The 13,799-nt window shown below is 36.3% G+C and overlaps 1 protein-coding gene across 1 annotated transcript in view; it reads left to right on the top strand.

Moving 5' to 3' along the window:
* Positions 1–13,799, top strand: part of LOC127650657 (syndetin-like) — a 199,768-nt gene that overhangs the window by 118,315 nt on the left and 67,654 nt on the right. The window contains exon 22 of the mRNA XM_052136228.1: positions 7,643–7,723. Within this exon, the coding sequence (XP_051992188.1) occupies positions 7,643–7,723 (81 nt within the window). The remainder of the gene's footprint in view (positions 1–7,642; positions 7,724–13,799) is intronic.

Below are 13,799 nucleotides of genomic sequence, written 5' to 3'. Positions count from 1 at the left end.
ATTTTTTTTTGTTTTTGTTTTTCTTCAGGCTTATATTTGTGTTCCCATTTGATTGTAGAGGGCTTATTAAATCTACTGAAGTTATTCAGCCAAGAGCCGTGAGAATCTTTTTGTTTGTCATTATTGTTGTTTGATTAATATTAATTACGTGATATACAGTGGCAGGTCTGCGATTTGTAATGCAGTGATGTGATATTCCAAGACATTCCAGATTTGACATCTTTTATCAAATGTTTAGATTTACTTAAGACATAACCAACTGGGGGTCTGGGTAGCTCAGCTAGTATTGACGCTGACTACCCCCCCACCCCCCGCAGAGTCCTTGTCATGCTGAGTGACACCAGCCAGGTCTCCTAAGCAACCAAATTGTCCCCGGTTGCTAGTGATGGTAGAGTCACATGGGGTAACCTCCTTGTGGTCGCGATTAGGGTTAATGTGTTACATATAGACAGAAAATTCACATTTGCATGTACATTTTTACACATTTCTTACATGTAGTTTCCCCCATTCTGATGGTTGATGTGAACATTAACTGAAGCTCCTGACCTGTATGCCACACAATTGTATTTCTGTAACTGCTGATCTCCTGGGATTTTCACTCACAACAGATCCAGTGAGGGGCAGTTCTCTGGATGGAAATGTCTTGTTGATGAGAGAGATCAACAGAGAATGGCCAGACTGGGTTGAACTGACAAAGTCTACAGTAACTCAGATAACCACTCTGTACAATTGTGGCGAGATGAATATCATCTCAGAAAGCTATTCTGAGATGCGGGTTGATGCTTTTTTGGTGGCACGAGGGTGTGACCTACACAATATTAGGCAAGTGGTTTTAATGTTGTTGCTGATCGGTCTATATAGTGAACAGAAAATTGCCACAAAATTACATCCATGTGAAAAAAACCCCAGCAACAAAGAAAAACTTGCAGTAGTTCTTTTATCTCCTCACAGTACATAGCACTACAAGTTCCCATCATCTTGGTGGACATCCTGTCGCTGTTGTTGGTCTGGCCAGAGATTTAGCAGACATCACAAACATTCCATGTCATAGATATTTATGGAATATACATGTATTTCTGAAAGATTTTGATAATTGAATGGATTATTTTGCATAATTGCTCACACGGTGAAAGAATGTTTAGAAGTTGTGAAAAGTATGACAATTTCACTGAGAATCAACTCAGCAAGTGATGTGCTTTTAGTTCTTGTGCAAATTGTAGACAATTGTATTTACTCTTATGCAAGCATGTGCCAAAACACATGCAATTTGCTTAAATGAATAAGAAATTCAAATCTGAACAAGAATCGAATTGTTCAGAGATTTGAAAAAAATGATTCTCACTCGAGAATTGAGCAAAAACAATTGAGGAAAATCGTAACAGGCCAGAATTTTGTGATCGCAATGAACGTGATGGAATGTAGCGTTGCAGAAGGTCACTTAAGTACTGCGGAGCTAGATCATTTAAAGCTTTGTACGAAGTTAACAGAATTTAAATGAAAAAATGGGGCTAATATGATCATATTTCTTGGTTCTAGTTAGCACTCTGGCGTCTGCATTTTGAACCAATTGAAGTTTTTTACTGAACTTGCTGGACATCCTCCCAGTAATGCATTACAATAATCTAGTCTTGAGGTCATGAATGCATGAATTAATATTTCAGCATCAGCAACAGAGAGCATGTGTTGTAACTTGGTAATATTTCTGAGGTGGAAGAATGCTGTTCTACAAACATTGGAAAGTTGATTTTCAAAGGACAGATCGGTATTAAATATAATATGACCTATGACAGCGAAGGATTGAAGTCGATTGATTATGAGACATTGTTTTCTGTGGTACTTTGATGATTGCATAATTCCAATTTTATTTCTGATTATTTATATTTTATCAGTAACTAAATTCATGAAGTCATTACTATTCTGCTGCGACAGAATATCTGGTTCTGTTGAGCCTTTATTCCTAACCAATGTAGCGACAGTATTGAATAAGCACCTAGGATTGTTGTGGTTATTTTCTACAAGTTTGCTAAAATATGCTGACCTGGCTGCTTTTAGTGGATGTCTGTAGCTACAGACACTATCCTTCCATGCACAGTGAAATACCTCTAATTTTGTTTTCCTCCAGTTGTGCTTCATTTTCTGTGCTGCTCTCTTGAGAGCATGAGTGTCATCTTTGTACCATGGTGCAGGGCTTTTTTTTTTTTTTTTTAAGAATTTTCTTTCATCGAAGTGGGCGACGTTGTCTAGAGTGCTAGAGAAGACTGTAATTATATTTTCTGTGATTCTATTTATACCGTATTTAAAGTTCTTCTAGACTTTTTGGCTTAATGAGTATTTAAGACAAATATGGAAGATTATTAGTGAAGCTATCTTTAATGATTGAAAGAATAGTTCTACCTGAACAATAATTTGCTGCAGATTGTGTGATATTAGCTGATCGCAGCATACAAGAGACGAGGTAATGATCTGAGATGTCATCACTCTGTGGCAGAATGTCTATATTATCAACATCAACTCCATATGACAGAATTAAATCTAGCGTGATTTAGTTACTCACATTTATCTGACTCCAAAAGAGTTGAGAAATTGAGATTATTAGCATAACAATTTCAGTAAAAAGTTGGATTCACAAATTAACATGAATTACTGAATTTGGAAGTATTTGCTACTTTAGTCACTTTACTTTAATCACAGCATGTACTCGAGATGGCTTGGATTCAACAAGTATAAAATACTGGTCAAAAGTTTTGAAACACTTGACTGAAATGTTTCTCATGATCTTAAAATTCTTTTGATCTGAAGGTGTTTGCTTAAATGTTTGAAATTAGTTTTCTAGACAAAACTTTAACTGCCACCACAGTTACATTTTTTATTATAAAAATGTAACTTAATTTAATTAATTTCATTATAAAACAAAAATGTATTTAAAAAAAATTGATGACTTGGACCAGTTAATAAGGAAAAGCAGCCAATAAGTGCCCAACATATATGGGAACTCTTTCAGGACTGTTTAAAAAGCATCCCAGGGTGATACTTCAAGAAGTTGGTTGAGAAAATGTCAAGAGTTCATGTCTGCAAATTCTAGGCAAAGGGTGACTACTTTGAAGATGCTAAAATATAACAGATATTTTGGATTTTGTTTAGTCGCAACAAAATTCCCATAGTTCCATTTCTATTATTCCATAGTTTTGATGACTTTACTGTTATTCTAAAATGTGAAGAAAAAAATTATAATAAAGAATGAGTGTTTCAAAACTTTTGACCTTTAGTGTAAGCAAAAGATCTGTGTTATTCCAGAATGATTTGAGAATGTTCCATAGAGCATCTTGTGTTCTTCAGTGGAAGCAAGACAATTTGACCTTTGTATTAAACAAGTTAACATAGTCAATGTCCCAAATTTGCTTACAGTACTTTGCAAATGTTTTAGGCACGTAAAAAATATTGCATAGTGAGGATGTCCTCACAAATAATGCCATAAATACTTTTCATTTATCAATGACATCATACAAAGTCCAGTAAACATACAAAAAGCTAAATCAATATTTGGTGTGACCACCTTTGCCTTCAAAACAGCACCAATTCTCCTAGATACACCTGGACACAGTTTTTATTGGTTGCTGGCAGATATTATGTTCCAAGCTTCTTGGAGAACTTGCCACAGTTCTTCTATCATTTTAGGCTGTCCTAATTGCTTCAGTCTCTTCATGTAATCCCAGACTGACTGACTCAATGATTTTGAGATCCGGGCTCTGTGGGGGCCATACCATCTGATGCGGGACTCCTTGTTCTTCTATTCAGTTCTATTTGCAAAGGGAATGTTGAAATCTAAAATTAATATTTCCTACTGAAACACTATAAGCATAAAATATAAAATAACCATTTTAAGACAAATGTTTTTGTGTGCAGAATCTGCACAGGTAACATTTTACAAGATAACGTTTCTATAGCTTACATTTTTCTAACTCCTAAAGCTTCCTGTTTATTTCTAGGTTTAAATTAGATTTTGAATCCCAGATTCTCACTGCGAACCCCACTGAGCAAGGCTTTGCTGACGTGCGATTTTTGACCTTATATTATAGCCTTGTAAAGAGAGATTGTTGTGAGAGCTTGTGGGAACTAATGTGAACGAATAAGATATAATTCAAAACTCTCCTTTAAGTACAGTATGCCTAGCCAACTCTTTTGGGGGGCAGCCCGAGTCATCTTCATCCTCTGAGTGACAGTGTAGTATATTAATGTTGATATTTTAAATGCTGACCAAAGACATTTTCACTTCAGTTCCATCCTGTAGAAATCCAACAGCAAATCCATTAGAGGTGAGGTCTGAGGGAGAGAAGAACCCTTGCTTACAGCTGCTATAAGATCAGTTGTCAGATGCCAGTGAGGATGAGCTTTTTGCCTTTAGCCTACCCAGCGGTATTCTAGGCACATGAAATGAGAAAACACCTCTCTTGTCTGTTTGGCAGGCAATTTGAGAAATAGAAAGAGAGTGGATTCAGCCACTTATAGAAGTCTTAAAGGAATAGTTGACCCAAAAATTAAAATTCTGTCATCATATGCTCATGCTTATCGTACACACTTAGCATGTCATTTGCAAACTTGTATGATTTCTTTCTTCCGTGGAACACAAAAACTGATTTTTAGTAGAATGTCCAAGCTGCTTTTAAATGAAATGGTGACCAAGGACAGGGCAGCTTGACTATTCTGTTAGATAACTCTGTTGTTCCATGCGAGAAAGAAACTCATATGGGTTTCGAGTGACATGAGTAAGTGAATGTAGAATTTTTGGGTAAACTATCCCTTTAAATAAGGAACAGCACCAGAGGCACCGATATAAATAAGTAAATGCCATTACTTTAAATAAAATATTACAAAGCGCCTGAAATTGATCTGATCATTTGGGTTCACTTTCACCCATGATTAACTCTAAACATACAAGACATTCAATTTCATATGGAAATGGAGATTACATATTCTGTTATTTCATTAAGTAATGAACACATTATGATTTGAAAGGGCTGTACAGCATTGTATACTGCCAGAGTATTAGAGTGTACACATATTCTGAGATGCACTGGTCTTAGCATTCATTGCTCCTTGGCTCAAGTTAATAACTCAGCTTGAATGGAAAGAATGGGGTTAGAGAAAGATAGGCAAGTGGCTTATCTGAAAATTAATCACCACCAGGATGATGAAATGCTTGAGTGTAAGGAAAAGCCTGAATAGTGCTTAGTAAGTGTTAAAGATAGATTGAGGAACGGAGGGGGAGATGCGTCTGTCGTGCTAACAGATGGGCCCTTTGGAAACTTTGCAGAAATGTTAAAATCAGTGCATGAATGCACTAATGCAGTATTATTGTCCCCCTGGAAGCCATTTGTTCACAAAGCTTAAAAAGGGAGAGGTAAATTGATATATAGTGTACAGGGCTCTACACTAATTTTTTTCCCAAGGAGATATAATAAAGGAGCACACAAAGAAATTTAGGAGCACAGTGAAAATTGAATACAGAGTTTATTAACAAACAATTTATTACATACATATTTATACTGCGTGTATGAGTGTGTGTGCGTGTACAAAGGGACACACATCTGTGGAACAGCACCTACCATCCAAATCACACATTGAACCCATGCCTACTAGAATCAAAGGATATCAGTTTTCCAGCTGCTTTTGTTTGTTGACCGTCTGGCATACTTAGAGGTCAGCCAGCGATCTCTCATTATATCAGCAATTTGACAGGAACAACAGGTGAGGCTTTTAGTCTGAGCAGACAGTCCGAACTAATGTGCGCGCTTGAGCATTAAGGCCTATATTATATTATTTATTTTTTTAATATTTTTTTAAAATCTTTTTATTATTCATATCTTAATTTTGAAATTTCGTTCACCTACAAGAGCCAACTCGTTCGCAAACGACCCATCACTATTTCAGCTGCGGGTTTCCTTACACGAAGGACGAGTTGCCCACCTGTTTCTGCCCTCTAAAATATTTGCAGAACATGACGTTGTTTTCGAACTCTAGCCATGGGAACATTTTGAGCCAATTTGCATTGAATCTATATGTTCTCCATCCACGGGCTACAATGGACGTTGAAGTGACAGCTGGGGTCATGGTAGCTTCGATAACGTTGTTCTCAGCATCCCTAACGTTAGCCGTCTCATGTAAACCTTGTGAAGAGACTTCATTAGTTGAACCTTGCGAATCCCCCTCGCCAAATCCCTCTTTCTCCTAGTCTCTTTTTCGCTTAAAATAAAATGCGATGTCATCTATACCAATACTTTTTTCCATTATTCACCTTTCTCTCTCTGACTGGACTGCGTCATCACAGAAAACTCTACTGTGGTTGGCACAAGCTGCTTGTGGAATGTGGATCTTGTCTTTTTTAAACAATTATCTTAAAAAAAAAATTAATTACATTTGTAATATTTAATCGCACACTGTGCTCGTAAATAACGGTTAATTTTACGGTTCGCACATATCTATTTTTGGGGGCGTATGCGAGTGAAATACTCACACTGTAGAGCCCTGCTGGTACAGAAAGTGTTGTCAGTTCATGGTCAAACATGCCCATCTAGCCCATGTTTAACTAGGAAAAATTTAATAGCTTTAATAGAGCTTATTTTAATTGGAGTTTTAATAATGCTTACAATTTCCCACGCTGTCCTATCCAGGCGTGATGCAATATATCTCATCCATGTTAATCTGATGGGTTTTTTTCCACCTGGGTTGCCCTACCCACAATGAAAACTCCATTGGTTCAAAATTTTTTCACACTGTACCTTGTTTGGACACAAAGGAAATATTATTTGTGTGTGTGTGTGTGTGTGTGTTTTTTGTAAGTACTGGGTAGAAATTAATTTATAATTAGTCATAGTGGGCTTAGTGGGCTCAATGATTTATTTAACAAATGGTGTGAACACTACCCCTGTCTTCTACAGGTTGAATGGATGGACTGGTTGGTCAGATTGGCCTTCCTCAAACTCATGCCATTGGTTAAGCCAATGCTGCTCTGTCAGGCTGGTTGGGATGCTCAACAAAGTGCAATAATTTGTAATCGTAATGTTTACGGTTTTTGGGGAAATAAGCTGATGTACCTACTGGGATAGAAGAACATATTTTAAAATGGAAAAACATTACATTAAGTCTGTTATGAAGTCTTGTAATGTGTAAGGCCTTGGTATTTCTACAGTATATTTAATGCTTCTCTAAAAGTGTTCATACAAAAGTGTTATTAGAGATTTACTGCTCTGTTATCATTTTAAAGTTAATTTGATGTCTGCAGTTCTGTCATTGATGTCATCTTGGGATCAGAATTACTGCATATTAATGACACATTGGCTTGCTTACATTCATTTCTGCATTTGTAAATACATTTGCAGTGAATGATCACAGGAGGATTTTTCATTCCCATTCATCCTCCACTCTTAATGGAAAAACTAAATTGCAATTAATTAACATAAGTCATGAACCACACTCAGGCCTGTGGGAACCGTGTGTGTATGAAGTGCACTTTCTTGGAAGTGATCAGTAGCGTGTGTGTGCTCTGGGCTGTGGGGATTATGCTTTTTGTGTGTGTGTGTTCTAGTGGTTTGCCTGAAGAAAGGGAGTGTTTTCCTCATGGTGTGTGTTCTGCTGTCTCTTGCAGTATGAATCATCTGGCCTGGGGTTGATCAGCAGCAGACTGAGGACGACCCTCAGCCGTATCCAGGAGAGCCTTATAGATATGGTGAGTGAAAACCTTGTGCTTCTGACTCTGGTTCTCAGCTGGTAGGTCGAGAGCCAAAAATGGGATCAAGGTCTATTTTGAAGATGTTTTATTTTATAAGTGTTTTTGTCCATACAATGTAAGTCAATGGGGTCCAAAAAAGGACATAAATACAGCATAAAAAAGAAATCCTTATGACTTGAGTCGTCTTATCCATGTCCTCTGAAGAGATACAGTCACTTTGGGTGAGAAACAGATTGAAATCCATTCACGATAAAAAAAATTTGGGTGAACTATCCCTTTAAAGGGACATATAATTTACTCACCCTCATGCTATCCCAGATGTGTTTGATTTTATTTCTTCTGCAGAACACTATTACTATTAGAAGAATAGTTCAGCTCTGTTGGTTCATACAATACAAGTGAATGGGTGACAAAATTGTGATGCTCCAAAAAGCACATAAAGGCATCATAAAAGTAATCCACATGACTCCAGTGTTTTAATCGATATCTTCAGAAGTTATATGTGGTGTTGTTGAGAAACCAATCAATATTTAAGTCTTTTTTTGCTAGAAATTCTTCTAAATTTTGGCACCCATTCACTAAAAATCTAAAAGTCTTAATTTGGGTTCAGCAGATAAAAGAAAGTCATACACATCTGGGATGGCATGAAGGCGAGTAAATGATGAGATAATTTTCTTTTTTGGGTGAACTATTCCTTTAAGATACCTAATTAAACACTGTAGAGATGTTCAGCAATGACATAATTTGTAGTCCAACATGAAAGGATGATTCACTAAGAGTTCCATCTGGAATTTCAAAAGGATATTTAGAACTGTTTTGGATTTATGAGCTACGTATGAGCTTCTGTTATGAACTGCAACACTGTCCCATTAATTATATGTCATTTTCAAGCAAATGTGTTTTCATACATGCCGAATTAAATGTAATTATGAAGATAGTTGTTAAAGTCCTTATTTAGCAACTTGTAGCAATATATGTCTTTGCTGAACCAAATGAGAAAGTCTCTTAAAGTAATGATAACCACAGACCTTATTTTATTCATCAGTTGAAAAACTAAAGCTACTCTTAAAAACCCATTAGGAGGAGGAACCTATGGATGGAAAATTTAATTTTTCTCTGCATTTTGTTGTTTTAGGACAACAAATTGAACAGCTCTATAGACCTTTCAACTTTTGAAACTTTCAAAAACGCTTCCCATATCTTTTGTAGTTGACATCGAAGGATGAATGTCCAATCAAACCCTATGGTATTATGGTAAAAATTAATCTTATAGAACATTTGAATGTGGACAGGTTGTGTGATATGCCCTCATCCTTGAAAACCATGAACTATGAACATTGACAGAAATACGTGGGATAAATAAATGGCAATAATGAAATAGTTGATTTTAAAGGACTTTTTTGTGTTTATTTTTGTACGATAATATTTTTTTGTACTATTGGGTCACCTGAAGCAAACCAGCTGTGAACCACCGCTCCAATGTGCTCTTGTCTCGCTCTCTCCTCTGCCTGTCTCTTTCTGTTTCACTCTTTTGAGGTTCGTGCTCTCTCCTGTAACCATTATGAATCAGAGTGGAAATGGTAGTGTGCATTTATCTCTGGTACAGCTCTCATTAGGTCTTTCATCCCTTGCCCCCTCCTACTTTTAGCTATAGTAGCCACAGGTGAGATAATGACCCTCCACACACTTAAATGGCCCAGCACTCTTGTAATGAGTGTCCTGTTGTTTCCATGGTTGCCCCCATTAAGGCTCTCTGGGGCAAAGTCCTGATAACCACAGTGTACCATATTCCTCTACCACCAGCACAAATAGGCAGTCCTTAATATAGGATAATTTCCCTTAAATCTCTGATCCCCTTTCTCAGTGTCAAAGAGCAAGAAATGTAGTAGTCTGCGTAAAACAAGGAAACAAGATCTTTTTATGCTGAGTTAAACTTTTAAGGTTATACTAGGACTTCAACTAACGATTATTTTGATATTTTTTTAAGAAACAGAAATGATAAAGGGTGCAAGAATGTGGTTTTGTTTACTGTACTGAACAATTCCTCTACAATTCTAATTTTTGAATAAAGCCTGAATCGTGAATAGTTATGTTTGATTTTGTAATTGTATTATTATTATTATTATTATTTCAGGAGTAAAATGATTAATTAAGGATGGAGTGGGACAAAAAACAAAGCCCAGCAGAGGGGAATGGTGACACCAGAATAGAAATATAAATAACATATTCTGAAAAATCCATTTTTATGTTAGATACATATGCTTGTACACTGTCACTGATTTCTATTTTAAATTAATTACGTAATTTTTAAAACCATATTCTAACTGACATGTTTATAAAGTATTCATTTCAAAAATACATTTTTATGAGTAGTGCCTGCTAATCCAGTAATATACTATTTGCCATAGTATAAGTTTACTGGTGAAATCAGATAGTACATTTGACACTATCAGGACTATGAAATATCAGGACCCTTAGCATTAGTATACATTATATTTAGCATTATATACAGTTTAATATAGTACAATCATCTTCAAATGCAGTGCAAATTCACTCTTGCACTGAAAAGTCTCATCGGCGCTTGTACTACATGCGGTTACATGATGAGAAACGATCTAAGAAACTTCAAAACTTGGCACACCTTGACCTCTGAGATATCAGTGAGACATCCATGAACGCTGCACGATTGATTATATTTAAACTGAAAGTGCGGTATGATGTTGTGCAAGTTTATTCAAAATGATGGGTCGTTCGCTCATTGAAGTTTAACGGAGACTCACTTGTGGTAAAAATGCGGTAATGTTCCAGATTTTGAATTCATGACATTCATACGGTACATTATAAAACATAGAAATAGCAGTGAAATGTAAGTTATGGGCTGGAGAGTAACAAATCTAAAGCACATCAAACAGCAAGCACTCTGTCAATGCACCTGAAGCAGTAGCCGCTCCACATTAAACTTTGTGCCTATGAGCTTTGAAGAGTTTATAAAGTGCTCTCTTGCACTGAAGAACTTGGGTCATGTTTTTTCCGCTTCAATTTGTCTCCGTCATTCTTCAAACGAGTTTTATCTTCCAACACATTTTCACCGAGCTTCTTCGTGCTCGCCATATAAATCCAACTAATCAATAATTAAATTCTTTGTCACTGATTTTCATTATCGGTATTTATTGATTTTATCGATTCGTTGTTGCTGCCCTAGTTTATACACTACCAGACAAAAGTTTGGACACACTTTATTGAATTTGTTTGTCATGATCTAACAGACCTCTGATCTAAATATCTATTCTTCAATGCTATAATTTTAGTTTTAAATGGATGAGTTCAACTGGCTAGTGAAGGAAAAGCTGCCAACTGTCCAGCATATTTAAAAAAAAAAAGAAGTGTTTTATAAATAATAATAACTCCCAGAGGTGGATAGCTCTCTAGAAATTTCATGAAAAATGCTCAGTGTGTGCGAGGTAGATATATCTGCAAATGGTGGTTACATTTAATCATCTCAAATGTATAGTTCAGGGTTTTTTTTGGAAGTTTGGAAGTATAGTTCCTGTTTCAGTTTTTAAAGACTTAACTATTATATTTAAATTGAGGAAAGTGTCATTAAAGAATAGATGCTATTGAAGAGTCAGTGTGTCTCCAAACTGTTGACTGAAGTTGCCAAAGTTTTTAATCATCATACAGTAGGAGCACTTGGAGGACAAAGGCTGCCTCAAATTGCAAGTAGCAAATTATGTTGCCTCCCAAAAAGATCTCATTTTGGCTGCATTCAGGCATACATACAGATGCCATTTGTGAAAAAGGCATTCCCACAATGTCTTGCGGTGAGCTCAGCAAAAAGTTGTATCTCGTATGGTTGACAGAACCAAGGGAAATGCTCTTTCGATATGAAATGTCAAGCAGTGATGGCATGTCAAGCATGTCCTACAGTCTGACATGCAATACTCCATTTTAAAATCATTGTACACATTTTTCTGATGTATTAATAGTAAACATGCAGTTTTTATGATTAACATTATTGTAGATATAATTAAGAAACTATAAGGCAAATGTGCTTAATTAAATATTGCTTGATACCCTTTATATACTTAATTTCCTTTCCTTTATATATTCAAGTTTTAACCTAAAGTCATAATGTTGAAGAATCAAAAGTTAATGCTATTCTTATTTGTCATTTTATTGGTATTGAAAAGTGTGGATAGAAGAAGGTCATTATGAGGTTTGTTTGTTTCGGCTGTGATGGGTGTTTTGTGCAGACCAGTGGCTGTTCACGAAGTTGTTGCCCATTATGGCATCTCGCATCAGCCACTAATGAGGTTTCATTATAGTTAGGATGCTCTCCATGTACATAGCTGCTTATACAGGCACTAGCAGCTAGTTTGATCACATTTGTGATGCAAGCGTAATATGTGGCTTCTTGTTTGTCCAGCATTTCTTAAAGGGATGAAAATTCTTACACCGTTCACTCAGTCTCATGTCATTCCAAACCTATCATGACTTGCTTTCTTCTGTGGACACTAGATGAGAAGTTTTGAAGAAAGCTAACACTGCTTTTTCCCATACAATGGAAGTGAATGGTGACTCAGGAATGGGTCTTATGTGTTCTGTGGATGAAAGTAAGTCATACAGGTTTGGAACAACATGAAGGTGAGTAAATAATGATAGAATCCTTTTAACAAATTGTAATTTATTTTACAAGAAATTAATTGTAAGACTGCAGATGCTGACAAAGACACGTTCCCCCATAATTTGTTATGTCATCAGCGGTGAGTTGCCATCCTACGTTTCAGCCCTTTTCTCTTTGGCTGTTAGATCAGGGATCAGCTCTTAGACTTTTAGCACGTCTTGCACCACATATCAAGTGTCTGAATCACTTATCCCGAGGGGCCTGGCAGGGCCGCAGGTGTCTTGGATAGTGCTGAAAATTGATAGTTTCGATGCCTTGAAGTGTCTTGAAAGCATTTAATGAAAGTTTAATGGCTGGAGGTAAGGGCAGGTTTTTAATATTTAGCACCTTTATGGTGATGATTTATTACAGCTTTACTCTTTAAATTCCCAAGATACTATTTTAAATGTTTACTGAATATAGGCCTTAGTATTGATGCCAGTGTAATTTTACACAAAGGAAAACAGGGCTCTGAGGGATAGAAGCAGGGACTGAAAATGAAATGTTATTCTTTTTGGTTTGTTCTTATTAGGAACCAAAATATTTAATATATACATTTGGCATCTGGATCTAAAATCAATTAAAAGACAAAATCTCTCTCTCCAGCATGCATGCGCACACAACTTTGGCAAAGAAATGTGTGATGCTTCAGAATCAAAGCACATTCTTATCACGTTCAACCAAACTTTAATGTGATAAATCATTTAGACTTTGGTTTTATAAAAAAATAAATAAATAATAAATCTAGTAAATTCTACAAAAGATTTTGTTCGTTTTCAGTTTTATTCCTTGGAACCATTTCAGTTCAGTTCAATCATATTTTAATTTTTTTTCATAAAAGCATACCATACATCTTGTGCACTATATTTTCAAGTCTTCTGAATCCATATGAAAGTGTGATGTGGGTTTTTCTACTGCAGTGGTCCAAGCTGTAGGTATACTGAGGTGGCTGAAGTATTGTTAACCGCAAGATTAAAAAAAAACTGTGCATTTCTTGTCCATAATCAACTTCTGCGCTTACTACAACGGACGTAAGCGCAGTTAGATTAGCTAAATATGTGGGAGAACATTGTTTAGAACCTTGCTATGACCTCATCGTACTGCAGTATGTAGCACTTAAAGGTGCAGTATGTAAGATTCAGAAACCCTTGTTATTAATGACACCTGTGGCCATTAAGTGAACTGCAGCCAGCTACCTAATGCTCGTGCTCACGCTTGTGCATTCACTCCACAGGGACGCATGAGCGAGCATCGACCAAAAAAATGACGTAACTTACAAAGAGACTGAACATGATTCACAGACATCATGCTGACAGATGAGGTAGCATAATTCAAATTACACAGTTATGATTGTTTTACTACAAACTTTGAGACTGCATATTATATTTGACTCTCCAATGCTGGAACGTG

Source organism: Xyrauchen texanus, chromosome 10, assembly GCF_025860055.1.
Source record: "Xyrauchen texanus isolate HMW12.3.18 chromosome 10, RBS_HiC_50CHRs, whole genome shotgun sequence".
Lineage (NCBI taxonomy): Eukaryota > Metazoa > Chordata > Actinopteri > Cypriniformes > Catostomidae > Xyrauchen > Xyrauchen texanus.
The sequence above is the reverse complement of the archived record's forward strand: the minus strand, read 5'-3'. Positions and strand labels throughout refer to the sequence as shown.